Consider the following 20471-nt stretch of genomic DNA (forward strand, 5'->3'; position numbering starts at 1 on the left):
GCCACCAAAATCCCCCCTCCCGTGTCCACCCCCCCCCAGCCGGCTGCCAGGGAGACGTCCATTGAACTCGGCAACACCAAGACGCCAGAGGAGGGGTCCAGGGGCCAAATGAGAAGTGAGGGAGGGGGTGCGAGGCACAGGAAGTTGGGGGAGAAGTGGAAGTCAGTGAATGGTGAGGAAAGGGGTGCCAGAGGTTAGGTGGAACCCCTGGAGCTAAATAAATGATGCCAAATTTCAGAGCAACCGAAGTCTAGAGTAAGGACGCCACGGGAGGGTTAAAAAGCTTCTTGGATCGTCAGAAGAGTTTCGTGGTGGAGCTGTGTGAGGAGAGCGGTAAAAAGTTCCATCGAGTAGCGGTGCAGCTAGAGTACTTATGAGAGCAGCCAGAAGAATAGACTGCGACCTAAACGCGTACGGGAACAATGACTTGAAAAAGTCATCATGAATCGGTGAGTGTAGAATCGCTAAACTAAAAAAACTAAATTCTCTTATTTTACCAGGTAAGGCCCACTGAGCTATGTAGCTCTTTTTCAGAAGTGACCTGGCTATCGCTCAACGAAGTAGCTTATTACGTGGAAATGTATAAGCATCCAAATACTCTAAACGCATGTTTCTAAATGTGGAGGGGAAAAACTGGAGGGCCTGGAGAAAAATCCACGCGACCACGGGGAGAGCATGCAAACTCTAAATATAAAGGTGCCTGGGTCGGCATTGAACCCACGACCTTCTGCATACAATGTGAGGTAGTTGAAATATCGCAACTGTGGCACCCCCATTAAAGCAAGCAAGCAGTTTAATGCTGGATTCAACCTTAATACCAGAACTGCAGTTGCTTGATAATAGTGCAGTGTTATTTAAATATTGCACTTTAATCCCATTTTATCTAAACTCTGTTTCTGGCTATACATATCACCCAGTGGGATTCGGTTTGTCAACTGACCCATAGGCTCCTCCAGGTTGTCTTGCTAAAATCGGTCCCCGATTTGATCACAGGCGTGTTAACACTGCTCCCTACTTGCGTGCCTTGGAGGCCTTTGCTCGACGTTTGTTAATGGTAGATATGGTGGCTGACCCAGGTGTGTGTGTCTACGTTGTTGTGACCTGCAGGATTTGATCTCATAGGAGACATGCTTCTACCAAGCATGCAGCAGCAGCAACCGCAGATGCAGCCTCAAGTTCTAGGACATGCGCAGCAGGCGACTGGCAAGCTCGTCGCAAACGATCTTGACTCGTCGCTGGCAAACCTTGTTGGAAGTGAGTAGGGGGCCTTGTCATGCTCGTCGGTGTGCACCAACTCGACCGCACGTGTGTGAGGTGGAATTTGACCAAATTTTTCCCAATTGACGCAGAGTGGATACAACCCGTCGCAATAATAAAACTGAAAAAACAATGTATGACACACAGGCTTTCGCGACCAATATTATTCATAAGAGGTTTTTTTTGGTGTTATATCGCACAAATGTGTCGTTAAACCTGCCACCACCCAACAGTCAATTAGTAAGGTTTGGCACGTAAAAAAAGTGCCAAATAGTTAGTACAACACACCTGCGTTGGAGAGTTTGACATTTTGCCGGTAATTACAACTAGCCTCATCAGGCGATAGCCAGAAATGATGAGGCTGGTAGTAATTACAACCAGTGTCATTTAACCCCAAAAAAAACCTCTAATGGACAAACAATGTAATTGGCTTTGGCCAAATATCCCAATGCTGAAAATTTACTGTAAAATTACTCAGCTGGGGAATACGTTTAGCGATGTCACACCAACCCGCCTCACTCCTGTACACAGTTGGCAGGACCCCCCTGAAAACTACCTCGCCTGGTATGCAGGAGGTCGTGGGTTCGATCACAACCCTGACTCCTGCTATATATTTGGAGTTTGCCCGTCTCCCAAGCCGTGGTCGTGTGGAATTTTCTCCGTGTCCTCTGGTTTTTCCCTTCACATTTACCATCGACATCACGCGTTCAGAGTATTTGGCTGCTATAAATTTCCATGTAATGATAAGCCACTTGGTTGAGCTGTCATTTGTGATAGCCAGGCCACTTCTGAAAAAGAGCTACATAGCTCAGTGGGGCCTTACCTGGTAAAATAAAAGTTGTTTTTTATTAATTGTAAATAAGTGTAATGATAATCTAAATAATAATACATGCAAGTTGCTTAGAATTGTCAAACAAATGTTACCTTTCTTTTAAAACACATTTTTGGGAATGATTTTGTGCTTTAATGTGGGTCCTTTGAATGCATTTACATATGGGGTTGTGCTTTTCATCCTGTACCATTACCAAATCTTATACTGCCATTTTTCTTAACAGATCTTGGCATCAGCAGTCCAGCAAAAAAGTAAGTTTCACCATCTAATATATTAAATGTGTAGTTTATCTTTACAACCGATATATACATTCAATTTACTTTTCAAAAATGGAATTTTTTCCAGTGATAAACTTATGTGCATGTTTTAGTGTTGGGCACACCGAGTTTGCGCGTGTGTTGAGGTGGTCATGCTGTGAGTCTGTGCGTGCGTGTGTTGCGGTTGGCTGTAAGGGTGGAGAGCAGGTGATATCCACACTTATAAAAATGATTCAACTACAGCAATGGCAACGGCTGCAAAAAGTGACGGCAACTACAGAAACCGCAACAAATACAGCGACAACAACAGTGACAATGCCCGCAGTACCAGCTCCAACAACTAAAGAGTGACAGCAACAACAGGACAGGCAAAATAGGCTGTAACTGCGCCCCAGAACGTCCGTTTACTCCCATCATTCCATCACACTGCCTTCTTGTACCAGTGTATCGGTGCCACGATTGTCCCTTGTGTATCACAACGTGTTGCTTCCATCGACGTAGCATTATTTATCTTCTTTATTGAGCAGTAAGCTAGTCAACATTGCCGTGATTATGTCTCTCCCGTCGCACTCACCAACTCGGTCCCCTCTCGTTTCAAACGCGCTGCTGTCAACCCTCTACTCAACAAGCCTTGATTCTGAATCACCAAATAACTATTGCCCTATTTCCAATCTGCTTTTTCTTTCCAAGGTTCTCAGGCATGTGGCTGCCTCTTGGTTCCCAACACCATTTACTTTCTAATTGCCTTAATGTTACTGCGCTATACTGGATTTGATCCTATTTATTGAAGTGCAAGCAATTGTTTAGCCTGGGTGGCTCTAAGTATGCAAATCAGCACAGTTTAATTAGGCATTCCCCACCAGGTCTCTGTCTTGGGTCCACTTCTCCTCTGTATCTACATGACCCTGTTAGGTGGTACCACCCTTCGTAAGTTAGGTCTCAATTTTCACCAATGTGATGGCACTCAAATATATATCCACTGCCAATTGAAACTTAACGATTCCTTCTCTGCTTTCTCATCATCACTTTCAATTATCAGAGCATGTGTAATAGGTTCCGGAGACACTTGTAGAGGTAACTTCTTTATTACAATCCAACAGTCCTGATACTCTGTTACAGCCTAGGTACACAGCCTAGGTACACAGCCTAGATACACTACTCTGGCTACGCTCTGGAACTCGCCCTCACAAGGTCGTAGAGCTGGGAGTTCCAGAGTCCCACCACTGGCCCTCACAGCGTCCCAGGGTCCTGAGATGGCTGGTCTTGGGTCTTGGGTCTTGGGTCTTGAGCTACAACTGGCCCTGATCGGCCAGGGAGCTGCCCTTTTTATGCCTCGTCCCCAACGAGGGGTGGGGTTGTGTGCGCCCCCAGATATCCCACAGAGCACACACAGCCCCCCCCGTTGGTGGCGCCAAGGTGCTTAACTGGCTGGGTTGTCTGGGATCCCAGCACCTGGCGCCAAGGGGCTTAAGCGTCTGGGTTGCCTAGGGTCCCAGAGCCCCCAGCAGCCCCTCCCCTCTTATGTCACTACACATGGATGCAGCACAACTTCTTACATCTGAATGGGGGATAAAACGGAGGTGATATGCTCATTGGGTCTTGTTGCCAGCTGGTAGAGGCGGGTCTGCTCAGTCTGATGACCGATGGTCACAACAAACTCTCTGCACCAGAGTCAAATCTTGGCGTGTTCGTCGATGCATCATTCACTTTCGAGGCCCATATTCATAAAATTGCCAAGGTTGCTTTTTTTCCCCCATTTACGGAACATTTCCTGGTTTACGTCCGATCCTCGCGGCTGCTAATGTAGAGAAATTGGTTTGCACTTTCATTTTCTCACATCCACTACTGCATTGCCTTGTTTACTGGCACCTCCAGCATGGTGCGTTGTTGACTCTAGTCTGTTGATAATGCAGCTAATAGGCTCTTGACCCAAACTCCTTGTTCAGAACATTTATCACCCCTCTGCTTGCATCGCCTCACTGATTTCCAGTTAAATTCCATACAGCATTCAAGGTCCTCCTCAGATTCAAGACACTGAATGATCTCGCAGCTCCATATATTGGGGAGTTGCTGTGCCACTACGTTCCAACAAGAACTTTGAGATCGGTGGACTTGGATCTCCCCTGCATTCCCAGAACAAAATCTCAAGTCCACGTGTGATCGGGCCTTCACTTCCGTGTCACCTGGATTGTGGAACTCTGCCGAAGACTGTCAGGGAGTCTGGTTTGGTTGGGATCTTCAAGTCCTTCTGCCTAAAGACAATTCTCATTCAGAAGGCATTTTCTATTCTAACTTAGCCACTTCTTACACAACCCAACCCCAATTTTCATTGATGCCAAGCGCCGTCAGATTTTATGAAAGGCACTATCAGCTGAACTCCTGCATGAAGTTGCAAAAGCTTGAGGGAAGATATGCTCAGCATGTGGCCTAACCCAGAATACCTTGATTGGATTACTTTGAACGTTCTTGGCACTTATCAGCAGGCCATTTTTTGTAAAACACTTATAAAAGGACCACTTTTTCAGTCTCTCTGGTCATCAGCTCATAGGATTTTGCCAAGCCTCTGGTTGACTGCTCTTGAATTTATCCTTAATGAAGTGTCCTCGCTTTCTTGGAGGTCACATGAGTGGTGAGCTGAACTGGGCTGTGGTGATGACAGGCAGTTGCCGTGCGTGTGGTCTCTTCCAGGGGCCAGTGGAGTGGAGGTGAGAAGAAGTTAACTGGAGGAGCCAACTGGCAGCCACGTGCCGCTCCACCAGCCTGGGCTCCGGCACCAGCTGCTCCAGCACCTGCCATGGTGAGAGAGGCCATGTATTGTCATCATCACCATCATCTTCTTTATAATCTTTCTCACCTTTAGTTCCTGCGTGCTCTTGTCGGTCCTCTGTAGGCAGACAGAACTACCTTTCTGACCTCATCTGATTTACTTGCACCACTGGGCTTGCAGTTCCCCCTGGCTGCACTTGTGACTTGTTCCCTGTTTGAAATTCTGGACTAAATTCTCTTTCTGGTACATTCTGCATAAAGGAAAATAATCTAATTTATTTCGAGCAAATTGATTTAGACAGTTCATGTAAAACGAGGTTAAAATTATGTATTTCTCAATCTTACAAATGATACACTTCCCAAGGAAGTTTTTCAAAAGCATTTTTAGAACAAACAGTTGCATTACACGTGGTTCTGTTGTCATGTTATATTTACCCCAGAATCATATTATTAATGCTGTGGTTTACTCTCCCTCTCATGCATTCCAATCCCTTTCAGTAAAATTGTAACTTTTCATTATCTTATTCTTGTTGTCTGTGTGGCATGTGACATCTGCAGTACTTTCAGTTGTTAACATAACCTCCAACGATTTGCAGATATGTTTTCTGACAATTGAGAAAGCAATCCCCTGGTCAAGCCACAGCTATGAATTTGAGTCTGATGCCACTACCTTATGTTATATACCCTAAGTGAGGAGTTATATTCTTGCGTAATAAAAGGTCAACCAAAGCAAGGTGACAATGCTGCCCTTAGTTACAGCGGGGTTGGCCCGCTTGCCTTGCCTCTGCCACGATAGAGGTGATGGTGGAGTTGTTCATTTCTCTGCACTGGAGCGATTTTACAGGCAGCACAATGTACCTTAGTCCCCTACGGTTGTGCCGACTGTGCTCACCTCGTGGAAACCCACAATCAACATGAGACCGAGGCTTCTCGGCTGTTGTGACTAAACTGTTTTGGGCATGGGCACCTTTCTCACCTTGGTGATGAACCACAATTTATAAGCACAACAGGTAGGGCATGAAACACATTCCGTTCAGTCCTGGCTTCCAGCAGCCCAGTGAATATCCCCCGCGTGTTTTGTGGTGTGACATTTCAGCAGCAGTAGCACCGTGAGTATGTGCCTATGCATAACCACAGCTCCTAAAGGGTTGTGTGGGATGCATGAGGCCAGACCAGTGACACTTTTAAATCATAAGCTACATTAGTTGTATGGCTCTATACTTGTGTTGCGTTTTCATGACGTCACATTGCCCACGTGATGTGGCGCAGAGAAGCTTAGAGATTCACGAAACAGTTTACTGATTGGATGCTGGCTTCTATTGTGAATGTTCTTATCTGTGACCTTCCTCCCATACCTAAGAGCAATCTTACTGCAATAACCTAATGACACTTCTTCATAATAAACGTTTTTGGGTTAGATCGCGTTATTTATAAATGTGTCGTAACCCTCCACCACCCGACACGGCCAATTAGTAAAAAAGTGTCAGGTTGACAAAAGACAAATAGTTCACTACTTTAGCCCACCGGTGTGTTGAAGAGTGAATCCACAACATTTACAGTTTTTTAGTACGACGTTTCGCTGGTAGTTACATCCAGCATCATCGGGCAATTCGCCAGAATGGTGAAGCCCTCACTTGCTCCCGTTCTTAAATAGAGCAGCAGGGTGACGTCATCATTTAACTCGTGCAGGTGTGACGATTTCAGGCGGGGTGGAGGGGGGTATTGTAATTATATAATAGATTGGTAATCAGTCAGTTGTTATGATTAGTAACGAGTTTTAATGTGTGTTATTGTAATTATATGCTACGTTAGTAATCAGTTAATTTAGTATGTGTTTCCCCTATAAGGAATTGCAATTTGTATTATTTAATAATACGCTTCCAGGCCGCACTAAGCCTGTAGCTGTCAGAGCGATTAAAGTTATTTCTATTTCTCTCAATTTCAATGGATTCTCTAATTAGTCTTTGCCAGTAATAATTCGTTTTACACAACACTTCAACGTTATCAAAATCAATTGAGTGTCCTTGTTGGCAAGCATGTTCTGCCACTGCCGACAGTTGTGTTTGAGTTAATTTAATATTTCTTTGGTGTTCTTTTAGTCTTGCGCTGATGTTACGTCCCGTCTGACCAATATAGCATCTGCCATATAAACAATCAATCTGATATACACCTTCTGTTGATAATTTAGGTAATTCGTCTTTAGTGAATAATATTGGTCGCGAAAGCCTACGTGTTAAACTGACACCTCTTCACCTAATCTCCCTACTCTATACATCACCAATATCTGCTGTTGTGGCGTTACTCTTGATATGTGGCTGCATTCGGATGCTTAAAAATCCGAGTAAATGCGTTGCCCCACAATTCAATGGGGATGGCTGCTGGGTAACGTCTCAGCCAATATGGTTGTGAGCTTCTGCAACGACTTGAGCAGCTTCACAACAATGTACAGCTCATTGCCATAAGTAATACCCGGTGCCAATGTTTGAGGATACATCTTGCTCATGAGACTTGATGAATTGAGCTGACTTGGTGCAAACTGGATTATTTTCATACAATATAATCTCGTGTCTTTGTGCCTTTGGTTAAAGTGTGTCACCTCGTCTTATTTTGGTATTTTCTTCATGTACAACTTGCTCCTGTGGTTGGTTGGTCTTCAGTTCCCAATGATGTTCACAAATACTTCCTGTGTGCAATGTGGGTTTGTCTTATTTCCCTTTTCAAATAGAAGAATAATTAAGGCATTATTCCATAACCTGGAATTACATTTTTGTTTGCAAGTATTTGTAAACTAATTCTGCTCTGAGGTTTTTTTGGGTAGATTGCATAAATATAAATGTGTCGTTAAAGCCGTCACCACCCGACAGCCAATTAGTAAGGTTTATCACGTAAACAAAACATGCCAATTTGTTATGAGTAGAGCACACCGGTGTGTTGGAGAATGTCGGATGGTCGTGGGTTTAACAACACATTTATATTTAAGTGACCTAACCCAAAAAAACCTTATGGATAGCTCTTGACTTAACTTTCATGACTGTAGGAATCCATACTCTTTGGTTCTTTCGGTAAAGTCATGTAGGTATAAAATAAATCAAATCACGACGTTTCGGGCGCAACACAAGCGTCTGTCATCAGGTGGACTGACGCTTGTGTTGCACTCGAAACGTTGTGATTTATTTTATACCTACGTGACTTTACCGAAAGAACCAAAAAGTATGGATTCCTGTAGTCACGAAAGAGAAAAAATTTAAAATAATTAAATAAATCACGACGTTTCGATCGCAACACAAGCAATCGTCCTCGGGTGAAAAGAAATAGCAAGAGAGCTGCTGAAGCAGGTTGTTATATAGGCCTGAGATGGCCGCAGCCCAAGGGTAAGTGGGCTGGGTTATAAAAGGAAGATCGAAGGCACCCCAAAGCTGTTGGGCTGGCCATTGTATTGTGAGATTAGCATGTCAATGTAGCTACCACCACATCGAGGAATGCAACTCAGTCGAAACCAACTGCTAACATCGGCAGGTAGAATGGAAACATCACAGCCAGTTATGACTTTAACTGGTTAATAACGTCCTTCCAATGATTGCTCAGTTTGTACCCATCTTCTCGGTTGAAATTTTGTCTTTATATATCTGGATGGCTTCATGAACGAATCTTTGTTGATAGCCAGTAGGTTTGCAGAGTACCTTTTGTCTTGGAGAAATCAATTTTGTGTGTGCCCCACAGTGTTAAAACAATGATCAGTTATGGCTGAGGTATTGGTGCTACCGTGTTTCAGATCTGCCTTATGTTCACGAACACGGTCCGAGACATGTTGCTTAGTTTCCCCAATGTAACTACTGCCGCAGCCACAGCTTAATTTGTAGACACCAGGGTATTGCATGTCGGATCACATCCTTCACAGATGGGATCAGATCACGAATTTTATGTACTGTGTTGAATCGAACCTGGATCTTGTGTTTGCTCATGATTTTGGAAATATTTTTGGTGACCCCTGCTATGTATGGCAAGGTGATGGTTTGATTGGATCCTCAGATCGTTCTCTCCCAACGGTTGGGGTGGTAGCTTTACGGATTGTGTAGTCCGAATATCCATTCATCTTGAGGGCTTGATATACTTGCTCCAGTTCACTTTCTAGGTGGTGATGGTCGGAAATGCAATGAGCCCTGTGGTGTAGAGTTTTGATGAAGGAATTCTTGGCTGGATGGTGGTGGGAGTCAGGTTTTAGATGGGCATCCGTGTGGGTGGCTTTCCTGTAGACAGTGTCCCAATGAGCCATGTAGTCTCTTTTCGAATAAAACATCCAAGAATGGTAACTTGCCATTCTCTTTCACCTCCATGGTGAATTTGATGACTGGGTGTATGGAATTGATGTGGTTGAAGAATTGGTTCAGAGCTGGCAGGCCATGTGGCCAGATGACAAATGTGCCATCTACGTACAGTAGAACCTCTGGTCACGAACGCTTCTGACCACGACCAAATCGGGTTCCGACCAAAAAATTCACAACATTTTTGAATCTGGTCACGAACACAAACTCGGGTGGCGTTTAAACACTGCCGCGGCCGATTTCCCCTTCCGCGCCATTTTTTTGTAAGCGCCAAATTTCCTGTTGTTTGTTTACAAACAACACAAAGCGTAACAGTTATGTATATCACGTCTGTTCTATAAAATTCCTAGAAAGATTAATTTTGTGAGTCTAGTCATACCCCTCCCCCCTCATTCAAGCCGTAATTTAGAGAGCGAAAGCGCTGAGTACGTAAATCGCTAACATAAGAATCCGTTAATCTCTTCTCGCATCATTCATACGATGATGCGGTGAAGTAAACGTTCATACGATATTACCCTGAATGCTTCCAAAAACAATACTGTACCCAAATATTACTGTTAACTTACTTTTAATAGAAACATGAATTTATCGTGTGAATATTCTCTCTCTCTCAGAATCAACCGACTGATGTAGCAGACGAAACAATCATCTTGTTGAACGATTCTAAACCTTAACGCGGCAATGTTAGTTTTCTCTGTTGTTCAAGGTTTTCTCAGTGTTATTCAATGTTTTTACATTTAGTTTACTATTACACTGTGAATTCTATGGCATAATTAACTATTTTTGTGCTTAAAAATCTTTAAAAAACAATATTTATATACAGTTCGTAGGAGTCTAGAACGGATTAATCGTATTTACATGCAATCCAATGGGGAAATTAGGTTCGAGTCACGACTAAATCGGGTTGCGACCAAAGTTATGGAACTAATTATGGTCGTGACCAGAGGTTCTACTGTATCTCTTCCATAAGGAAGGACGTAGGATGGATGCCTGGATGGCATCTGTCTCAAAAATTTCCATGAAAACATTGGCTATCACTGGACATAAGGGAGAACCCATTGGGGTACCTTCAACTTGTTTGTAGAATGTTCCATTCCAGGTGAATTAAGTGTTGGTGAGGCAGTGTCTCACCAGGGCCGGTACATCAGCATTCAGTCCTTGTTGAACCTTAATCTTCAATTATTGCAATGGTGTCAGGCACAGGAACTTCTGTAAACAAACTACATCGAAGCTGGCAAGCAAATCACCCGGAGATAGTGAGATAGTGAGATATCTTTAATTCGAGATACCAAGAGAGCTGAATTAAGTACAGCTGAGGTGGTCTTGCCAGTGAATGGAAGCAAAGTATGGATGTTAAACTATTTCTGCTCGTTTGTTTCAGCAATTGGTGTCACTTTGGTGTCCAGTTATGCCATCTGGTGCAGGAGATTTTCACCCTTTTTCATTATGTGACTTGGTGCGGCGGCAGCGAGATGTTAACTTCCTCACCTGGTATACACGAGGCCATGGGTTCGATCCTGACCCTCACACATGCTATATATTTGGAGTGTGGGGAGTCTCTCTCTCCATGTAGTCACGTGCATTTTTCTCAGGGTCCTCTGGTATTTCCCTCCACATTTAGAAACATGCATTTAGAGTAATTGGATGCTATACATTTCCACATGATAAGCCACTTTGTGGTAGCCAGGTCGCTTTTGAAAATATATATATATATATATAGCTCAGCGGGCCTTACCTGGTAAAATAAATCAAATACATGTGTAATAAAGGACTCTTGCACTGGGTCTGTCTCCGTTGTCCTTTATTGGTTCGTACAAACTTGCCCGCACGGCGTCTCGCTCAGTGTCTCCTCCGTCTCCCGCTCGGCAGCCCCACTGCTGCCGTCGCTCCTGCAGCCCCGTTGCTGCTCCACCATGCAGCCCCACTGCTGCTCGTTACGCAGCTTCACTGCTACCCGATCTGCAGCCCCACTGCTGCCGATGTGCAGCCCCACCACTGCTCACCATGCAGCCCCGCTGCTGGCTCTGTCGCCTCTGTACCCGGACACCGATGGCCAACGGTGCCGAGTCCCCGACCTGTGGCGTCCGCGCCACTTTCCTTCTCCTGCCCCGCGTGGCCTCTTTCTCTCTCTACTCTCTCTCTCCCCGAGCCCTTCCGATTCCTGTCCTTAAAAGCTCTCCCGCCCCACGTGACCCTAACTCCTCCCACTTGTTAAGTCACATCCAGCGAGCCCGTTTACGCTCGCATTACACCACCCTCCCCCGTAGAGAAAATTCCAGCCGTCCTCGGCTGAAACAGAACAAGTAATGCAAGCGACCTCCAACCATCAGCCGTGACCGGACAACGGAGAATATAACGATAATAACAACAACAATAAGAACAACAACAATCAACGAAAAGAAAGAGATTTTGAACGCGTGCTGGTCGCCGGCCCGTCCCGGACGAGCGGCGGCCCCCCTGCAGACCGAGAACGCAACGGGGTTTTAGGAGCGACAGGATCAAAACCGCCCGTCGCTATTGGAGGCCCGCCAACGCCAAGGTCCCGTTCCCCCGAAGGACCCGAGTCCGGGTTGTCACGCAACCGTGTCTGTGGTGGGGTTGGAGGGGCGGCGGGGTCAGGTGTCCCCGCAGCCATGGTAGGCCCACCCAGAGCAGGGTCCGCTGCCTCCGCCAGTGTCACGGCCGGTTCGTCTGTAGAAGGCACGACAGGCGCTCTAGCAGGGTCAACAGGCATAGGCAAGGGTGCGTCGGCAGCAACAGACACCGGCAAGGCAACATCAGGAGATGACGCATCCGTCCGTGTGGGGCCTTGTAGGGTTTCAACCGAGACGTATGGACGTACCAGCACCGAGATCCGAACCGAACGCGCGCGGACTGCAGGTTAGGAACCTCAATGAACCTAACAGGCCCCTGCCATGGTTTATGCAATTTAGGGGAGGTTCCTGCTCGCACCTGCAGGCTATGCAGCCATGCCATGTCCCCCACCTTCCAGGGGCACTTCCCCCTCGAGCGTCGAGCACAACGTTCGTTCCGGGCCTGGGTCTTGGCAGTAGCCAATCGGGAACCCTCTCGCGCCTCGGTGACGCGGCGAACGGCGTCCTGAATGTAGTCGGAGAGGCTTAATAGGGCCTCTCGCTCCTGTTCCCAACTGCACGTCCATTGGCGGCACGTTCTCGCGGCCGTGCATGATAAAAAATGGAGAATACCCTGTGGACGCGTGAGGCGTCATCCGGTATGCCGAGAGTACCCCAGGGATATGCAAATCCCAGTCAGCTTGCTTCTCATTAACCGTGTGACATAGCATGGCTGACAGCGTCCGATTTAGTCGTTCCACCATGCCATCCGTCTGCGGGTGGTAGGGAGATGTCCGGATCTTTTTAGTCCCCAGAGCAGTGCACACCTCGCCCAACAATTTAGAAGAAAAATTTCGGCCCTGATCCGTGAGCAGCCTCTCCGGAGCCCCTTTGTCCATGACATATCCAAATAGAAAGGCGTCCGTAATGGACGCCGCAGACTGGTCGGGCAGGGGCCAGGCCATCGGCCAGCGGGAGAGATACTCCACCCCAACTAGCAACAGTTTATTGCCCCTAGCGGATGGCGGGAAAGGTTCCAGAATATCCAACGCCACCAACTCATTAATTCGAGACACCTGTAGACTGTACCGGCGGCACATATGGGTGTTTAGGCGGCTTCCTCCGGGCACACTCGGGACACGTGTCCGACGACATCCGTCGTCATGCCGTGCCAGAAGTAGTCTCGCTGCAACGTCAACAAGGTTTTCTGCAATGCAGAGTCCTAATCAATTCGTACCGTAACGACGACGGTACAACCAGACGCTAGCGATCATGTAACCCCTCCCTCCACATCAGCAGTCCATCGCGGAGAGCGGCCCCCGGCGTCCCTCCGGAAAGCAGTCCCCCCCCCCCCCCCTCCCTTTGCAGCCCGACTCTGCAAAGTCCCCAACGAGTCGTCAAGCATTTGTTCACGAATCCACACTGATCGCGGCAGGTTCAGAACCCCATCGGCCGGTCCCGGGCACACTGGAGCCTCAGGCACCTCAACCGCTGACGCAATAGGCCGAGGGGGCTGCTGAGCCGGCGTACACCTATGCGTACCCAACGCGCAAGGGGATCCTTGAGGTAACCTGGAGAGCGCGTCTGCATTCGCGTGACGCGACCCCTTCCGATGCTGAATTTGGAAAGAAAACTCCTGTAGAGTGTCCAACCATCGTGCCAGTTGGCCAGATGGTTGGTCTACCCTCAGAGCATATTGTAAAGCCGCATGATCCGTGCGCACAATAAACGAACGGCCGTAGAGATACGGCCGAAATTGGCGGAGAAAAGACAATAGCCAAAAGTTCGCGGCGAGTAACGCAGTAGCGGGTTTCTGCGGGGGATAAGACGTGGCTACCGTACGCTACCACGCGTTCCACACCGCCTTTGGACTGTGACAGAACGGCCCCGATGCCAGTGTCACTCGCGTCCGTGTCCAGAATGAAAGGGTGATCGAAATCGGGATAGTCCAATGTTGGCGCCGTCGCCAAACGATCGCGTAGGCCCTTAAACGCCGCTTCCTTTGACGGTCCCCAACTGAATTTCCGTCCTTTACCCGTAAGGAGGTGCAGAGGCCTAGCGATCGTTGCAAAGTTGGGAATGAACCTACGGTAATATGAGGCAAACCCCAAGAAGCGACGCACATCCCCCACCGTGGCCGGGGTTGGCCAGTTAAGGACGCACGCCGTCTTTTCCGGGTCTGTGGCAACCCCGTCGGCACTGACTGTGTCCCAAATAGCGCACGGATCGTTGCAATAGGTGACATTTCTTAGGTTTAAATTTTAGATTGGCGGAGCGCATCCTAGCGAACACCGCCTCCGGTCTCTGTAGATGTTCGTCAAATGTGCGGCTAAAGACGATGACGTCGTCTAAATATATCAGACATGTCTCCCACTGCAACCCCGTTAATACCAGCTCCATCAACCTCTGAAATGTGGCGGGGGCAGCATTTAACCCCATCGGAAGACAATTAAATTGAAATAGGCCCTGCGGCGTACGGAAAGCAGTCTTTTCCCTCGAGGGCTCATCGAGGGGAAGTTGCCAGAATCCCGAAGAGAGATCCAGCGTTGAAAATAACTTCGCCCCCGACAAGGCATCGAGGGAATCGTCCATACGCGGCAGGGGGTACGCATCCGCCACGGACACTTTGTTTAATTTGCGAAAATCGACGCAAAATCGCAATTTGCCGTCTTTCTTTTTCACCAAGACTACCGGCGCGCCCCATGGGCTGTTAGACGGAGATATTATGTCCGCAGCCAGCATGTCTTCCACTGCTCCACGAACATGGTCCCGCTCCGCCGGGCTCATCCGATGCGAATTCAACCGAATCGGAGCAGCGTCCCCCGTGTCAATGTGATGGGAAAGCAGGGAGGTGCGTCCCAAGTCAAAATCATCCGAGCTAAACACATCGGAATAACTTAGCAACAGCGCGCGAAGCGCGAATCGCTGTTCCCTGGTCAGGGATGAATTCTCCCCGCACAATTTGGCAACCCAGCGATCATCTTGGCCCGCAGGGTCCGAAACTCCGCCTACCACGTCCCGGCGGCCCAGATCGTCATGGGCCGTGAACGTCGTCGTGGCATGGGCCATGACCGTTCCGGCCGGTACGCAAACATTCTCCAAACTCCCATTTAGCACCTGCAAAAACGGCGGCTGGTCCGGCCGGATAATAGTTTGCGCCCCAACCAACGCCGACCCGCCCGTTATGGTTGCGGACGGTGATAACAAAACCCCAGGCGCTCCCTCCAGACCAGGCACCGGTTTCCGATATCGCAAAGGGATAAGCATCTGTGAACCAGGTGGAATGTCAACAGATACCTCGGACAGCGCCTGCACCTGGCAGACCGGAGCGGGTCGCCCCCAGGGCGACGGCAAAAATGAAATTTTCCGACCCCCCCCGGTAGTTCAATGCAATTTTGATTAACCCTTATTAGAATGGGCATTTTAGCCAGAAAATCGGTCCCCAACAAACACGGAACCGCAAGGGACCTCGAAATCAACACAGTTCCTGAGGCCGACACCCCCCCGATGGATATATTGGCGTCCACCTGGCCCACAATGCCCATACTTCCCCCGTTCGCTGCTATACAGGAATCGTAAACCGGCCGCACTGCGTCCGGCGGGATGCCCAACAGATGGAAAATGACATCTGAGATAATCGTCGCGGACGCACCGGAGTCTACCAAAATGCGCATGTCGACCCCTTGTATAGAACCCGGCACAGTGGACGAACCAGTAGCGGCCGCAACAACCCTCCGTGCCAATTTGCGCCACTGCGTTACCGAGAAACATAGGCCAGTCGGCGGCCTCCCGTTGTTAACGACACCCGGACCGCGCGGCGATGGTGATGAATGAGGTGCCAAGCCTTGCCGGGTGTCTGGTGCGCACCGACTTGCCTGTCCTGGAGGGTTCTTCCGCGGTACGTCCGTGGTCGAGGCCTCCTGTTGGGGCGGTCCCGGGATACGGGCCCAACAATCCCTGGCGAAGTGGCCTTTGCGACCTCAGCGAAAACACTCGACGTCGTTGCGACGCACAGCACTCCCTCTGTCCCGACGCTCCCGCGTCGGCGGTGCAGACCGCGGCCCCGGCCCTCCCCGGACAGGCCACTGCGCGCAGGCGGCCGACAATTCCTGCGGGCCCCCGTCGTCAGGAACGTAGACCGCCTTCTTGGGGTCCCAACCCGCGGCACCCCCTTCCACGATGGGCCCCCCCCGTCCACGCTGTCACCTGTTTCCAACGGCCGCACACCGGCATAGGGATCCCCAAGTCTCTCGATAGCTCCAGCATTTTGCCCAAAATAAGGGGTTCCAATAGGTCAGGCTCCGTCTCGGGGTATGCGGCCATGGCCAATTCCAGAACAGCACCCCTGTATGCCACCGGCGACTCTTCGGGTGCCCGCTGGCGCTGAACGAATTGTCGGTGAGCGTCATCCGGAGGCTCGTACGCGTCCGCCATTTCATCAAAGACCCCTTTCAGTGTCTTCTTCTTCTCGGCCTTGATAGAACGGAAGAATCTGACTCATCGTCGAGAAGAGTTGGCAGGACTTCCAGGGCCTCTGCATCAGTCCATCTGGCGGAGCGTACCGCCGCCAAAAATCGGCAGGCGAACGCACTCCAGTCCCCGCCAATTGAGAATTCCTTAACCGTCGTCAAATGACGGCTGTGGGTCCTCGCTCCGCTGTCCTCCGCAGACGGCAAGTCGCGTGGCAGGTTCAAGATGGCGTCGCACCGCAACGTGTCAAAGATGGCGGCTTCCCGCAGCGGAGGGCGCAAGATGGCGTCTTGTCGCGGTGGAGGGCGCAAGATGGCGGCTTCCCGCGGTTCTTCTCCCGCCACGCCCAAGATGGCGTCCTCGTGCCGCGTGGTGGAGGGCGCTGGCGGCGCAGGCAAGGCCCCGGTCTGTTGTTCACCCCCGGGCCTCCCCGAACCCGTCGCCGGCGTGACAAGGTCGCACAGCTGCGCCAAGACCGTCTTTTACGTCTCCAGCTGGGCCGCCATCTGTCGCCATCTCTGGTCAGTGTCCCCCAGCGTGGGCGGATCCACCGAAGCGGCGACCTCCTGCACCCCCGGGCCGTCACTCGTTCCTGCGTCGATTCCTCCCTCCATCGTTGGCAACGCCACCGCCTGAGGAAGGTCGTCATCGTCGGTAGATGTAGCAGACGATGGTGCGGGGATATTCTTTCTTCTGAGCTGTTTTGACATGCCGTTTCACTTCTGATACCAGTGTAATAAAGGACTCTTGCACTGGGTCTGTCTCCGTTGTCCTTTATTGGTTCGTACAAACTTGCCCGCACGGCGTCTCGCTCAGTGTCTCCTCCGTCTCCCGCTCGGCAGCACCACTGCTGCCGTCGCTCCTGCAGCCCCGTTGCTGCTCCACCATGCAGCCCCACTGCTGCTCGTTACGCAGCTTCACTGCTACCCGATCTGCAGCCCCACTGCTGCCGATGTGCAGCCCCACCGCTGCTTACTATGCAGCCCCGCTGCTGGCTCTCTGTCGCCTCTGTACCCGGACACCGATGGCCACCGATGGCCAACGGTGCCGAGTCCCCGACCTGTGGCGATCGCGCCACTTTCCTTCTCCTGCCCCACGTGGCCTCCTTCTCTCTCTACTCTCTCTCCCCGAGCCCTTCCGGTTCCTGTCCTTAAAAGCTCTCCCTCCCCACGTGACCCTAACTCCTCCCACTTGTTACGTCACATCCAGCGAGCCCGTTTACGCTCGCATTACACATGTGTAGTGGTGATACGCGCTGGGTGTATACGTTGTGTGCCAGCGCGTATGTACGGGTGTGTGTGTGGTGACGCGCGCTGACGGGGAGGAGCAGGCGTCAGTGCGCGGGTGGGGGTAGTGCTGCTGATTGGCTGTGTGCCGGTGATGCGCTGAGAGGGAGTGATCGGGGGGCAGCGCGGTGTGATTGGTCGGGGAGTGGAAACACGCGCTGGGGGGAAAACGGATCGTAGAGATAGCACGTGGTGATTGGGTAACTGAGGAGCGGTGCCGACGTTGAGGTCCGCATCCGCTCCGTCTCCCGGGAGGAAGAGATATATAAGGTGATGCACAGAGGAGTAGAGGGCAGAAGTGGAACCATCTAAGAATGAAGACGAAGGTGCAGAGATAGAGCCCGGAGAGGAGAGTAATGGAGAGTAGAGGAGAGTAAGGTATAAGTGTGTAGCCAGAGAGAGAGAACGGTCTACACGAGCTGAGTAATGTATAGTGTGTAGCCAGAGAGAGAGAAAGGTCTACGCGAGCTGAGTAATGTATAGTGTGTAGCCAGAGAGAGAGAAAGGTCTACACGAGCTGAGCGATGTATAGTGTGTAGCCAGAGAGAGAGAAAGGTCTACACGAGCCGAGTATGCATACGGTGTAGCCAGAGAGAGAGAAAGGTCTACACGAGCCGAGTATGCATACGGTGTAGCCAGAGAGAGATGTAAAGTCTACACGAGACGAGTAAAGAGTGTAGCAGAGGCGTAAGGTCTACACGCGACGAGTGAAGAGTGTAGCAGAGGCGCAGAGTCTACACGAGACGAGAGAAGAGTGTAGCCGAGGCGCGGAGTCTACACGAGGCACAGAGAGCCAGCAGCACAGAATCTACGAGAGTCAAGAGAAGCGTAGGGCGGAGAGAAGAGGTCACGAGTTGTACCGTTGTATGGTGACCGCATTGTGAAGAAGAGAGGCCACGCGTTGTATCGTTACAAGTCAAGATTTAATAAAAGAAGTGTGTTCCCGTCAAGGAGTTTCCTGCCGTCATTTTCCAATACTTCATCTGGCGTCAGAAGTGAAACGGGCTTCCAAGCATGGAGACAAGGAAGACCCGTAGGACCCACGGGATTGACCGCGAGGAAAACCTGGACGACTCGGGGCCGCTGGTGGCGGGGGGCGAGGAGGACGACTTGCCCACGCTACAGGATCCGTCGACGGCGCCGGGCGAGCGACCGGAGACCGTGGCCGTGCTTCGTGAGGCGCACTCCCGACTGGCGGAGCTGCTGCTCGCCGCCGCGTCCATCTTGGCGGAGATCAGCTCGTCGGGAGGAGCGGGGACGGTGGGGGACATTTTACAAGGTCGCCCCGCAGATTCCCGCCAAAACGAATGGGGGATTCCCGCCATGGCGCCTGGGCCTACTTTTGGCGGGAACGGCGAGCGCCACGTGGTGGTGGGTTCCCAAGCGCGCGCATCGACGTCATCAGCGCGCGAGGGGGTCCGCCATTTTACGTCTGCCGCTGGAGCCGCCATTTTACACACCGACGGAGAGGCGGAGAGGAACCACGAGGCGGATGACTTCATTTTTCAGCAGCGTCTGCCCACGTTGTCAGCCTTCAAGGCGGAAGGCGGAGACTGGGGCCAATTTCAGCGAAGGTTTTTGGCGCATCAAGAGATGTCAGCGTGGTCCGATGCTACGGCGCTGCGGGCGTTGCCCGCCATGCTGGACGACGACGCGCTCGCGGCCTTCAGGTCGGCACGGAAGTCGGACCGCTCCACGCTGAAGGATGCGCTGGGTTTGTTGGCCAGGGTCTACGGACCTCCCTCGGCGTGCCGCCATCATTTCTACGCAAGACGGAAAGCGGCCACGGAGACCGCGCTGGCCTATCGCACGGCGTTGCTGGCTCTTGCTGATGCTGCGTTCCCTCGGATGGACGAGGAGGGTCAAGACGCGATGGTTTTGGAGCAGCTGCTTAAGTTGGCGCAGGACCTGGGGGTCCCTATCAACACAGCTGACGAGATTGATATTTCTTCTTTGAGAGTCGCCACGAGTATTCAAGCGCACGAGGCCCTACAACGGAAACAAGGCGTTGGTTGCAACGTTGCTGTCGTCGCAGCCCCGGGTTCGGTGGTCACCGAACCCCAAGTCGTCAGCCCACGAGAGGAGGCGTTCGCCACGGGACGACCAGGGGACTGGAGGCCGGGGGCCCGGTCGCCTCTGCGATCGGGCCGAAAGTCGGAGCAACCAAGATCTACTCCGACCCTCGTCACGTGCTATAACTGCGGCCTCCGGGGCCACGTGGCGTCCGGGTGCCGCGCTCCGCGCCAGCGCGCCATGGGAGCTCTGCTGGACGACGACCGAGAGCCCAAGTCATCTCTACATTCCCCGGTGTCTCGGAACTGACAGCTGCCGATCACCGGCGGCCGGATCTCCGCGGCGGGGCCGGCCCTTTCAGGCCCGTTCCGCGCCGTCTGGAGCAGCCGGAACCGCCGGACGGTCGTCAGTGTCCCGTCCCATACGACGGACCAGCCAGACGGACTCGCGCCAGGTCGTGCTACTTTGCGTGACCTGCCTCGTGAGGAGTCGGGGCAGTTGGAGCGCCTCGTCACTGCGTGTAGTCGCAGGGACGTGGGGCGCGTTCGTTTTTTGGAATTTGTTTGTATTGTGTTATTGTTGGCTTTTCGTGTTCATTGTCAATCTGTACATAGTTGTTGTTGTTGTTGTTATGTTACGGGGCACACTGGGGGGTTACAGGGTTTTTTTTTGTTTGGTTGTCGTCTTATCGTTGC

At 50.8% G+C, this 20471-nt stretch overlaps 1 protein-coding gene across 11 annotated transcripts in view; it reads left to right on the forward strand.

Annotated features, from left to right (window-relative positions):
• LOC144734204 (clathrin coat assembly protein AP180-like) overlaps positions 1-20471 on the forward strand; it is a 140139-nt gene that overhangs the window by 96653 nt on the left and 23015 nt on the right. For 10 of the 11 annotated variants that reach the window (XM_078616297.1, XM_078616300.1, XM_078616298.1 and 7 more), the window contains 3 exons: positions 1108-1254; positions 2313-2340; positions 5035-5143. In XM_078616297.1, the coding sequence (XP_078472423.1) occupies positions 1108-1254; positions 2313-2340; positions 5035-5143 (284 nt within the window). Of the gene's footprint in view, positions 1-1107; positions 1255-2312; positions 2341-5034; positions 5144-10815; positions 11217-20471 lie in introns of those variants that run through there. The other variant, XM_078616299.1, reaches the window with a different exon arrangement.

This window comes from Lampetra planeri, chromosome 50, assembly GCF_965212315.1.
Source record: "Lampetra planeri chromosome 50, kcLamPlan1.2.h2, whole genome shotgun sequence".
NCBI classification, from domain to species: Eukaryota; Metazoa; Chordata; class Hyperoartia; order Petromyzontiformes; family Petromyzontidae; genus Lampetra; species Lampetra planeri.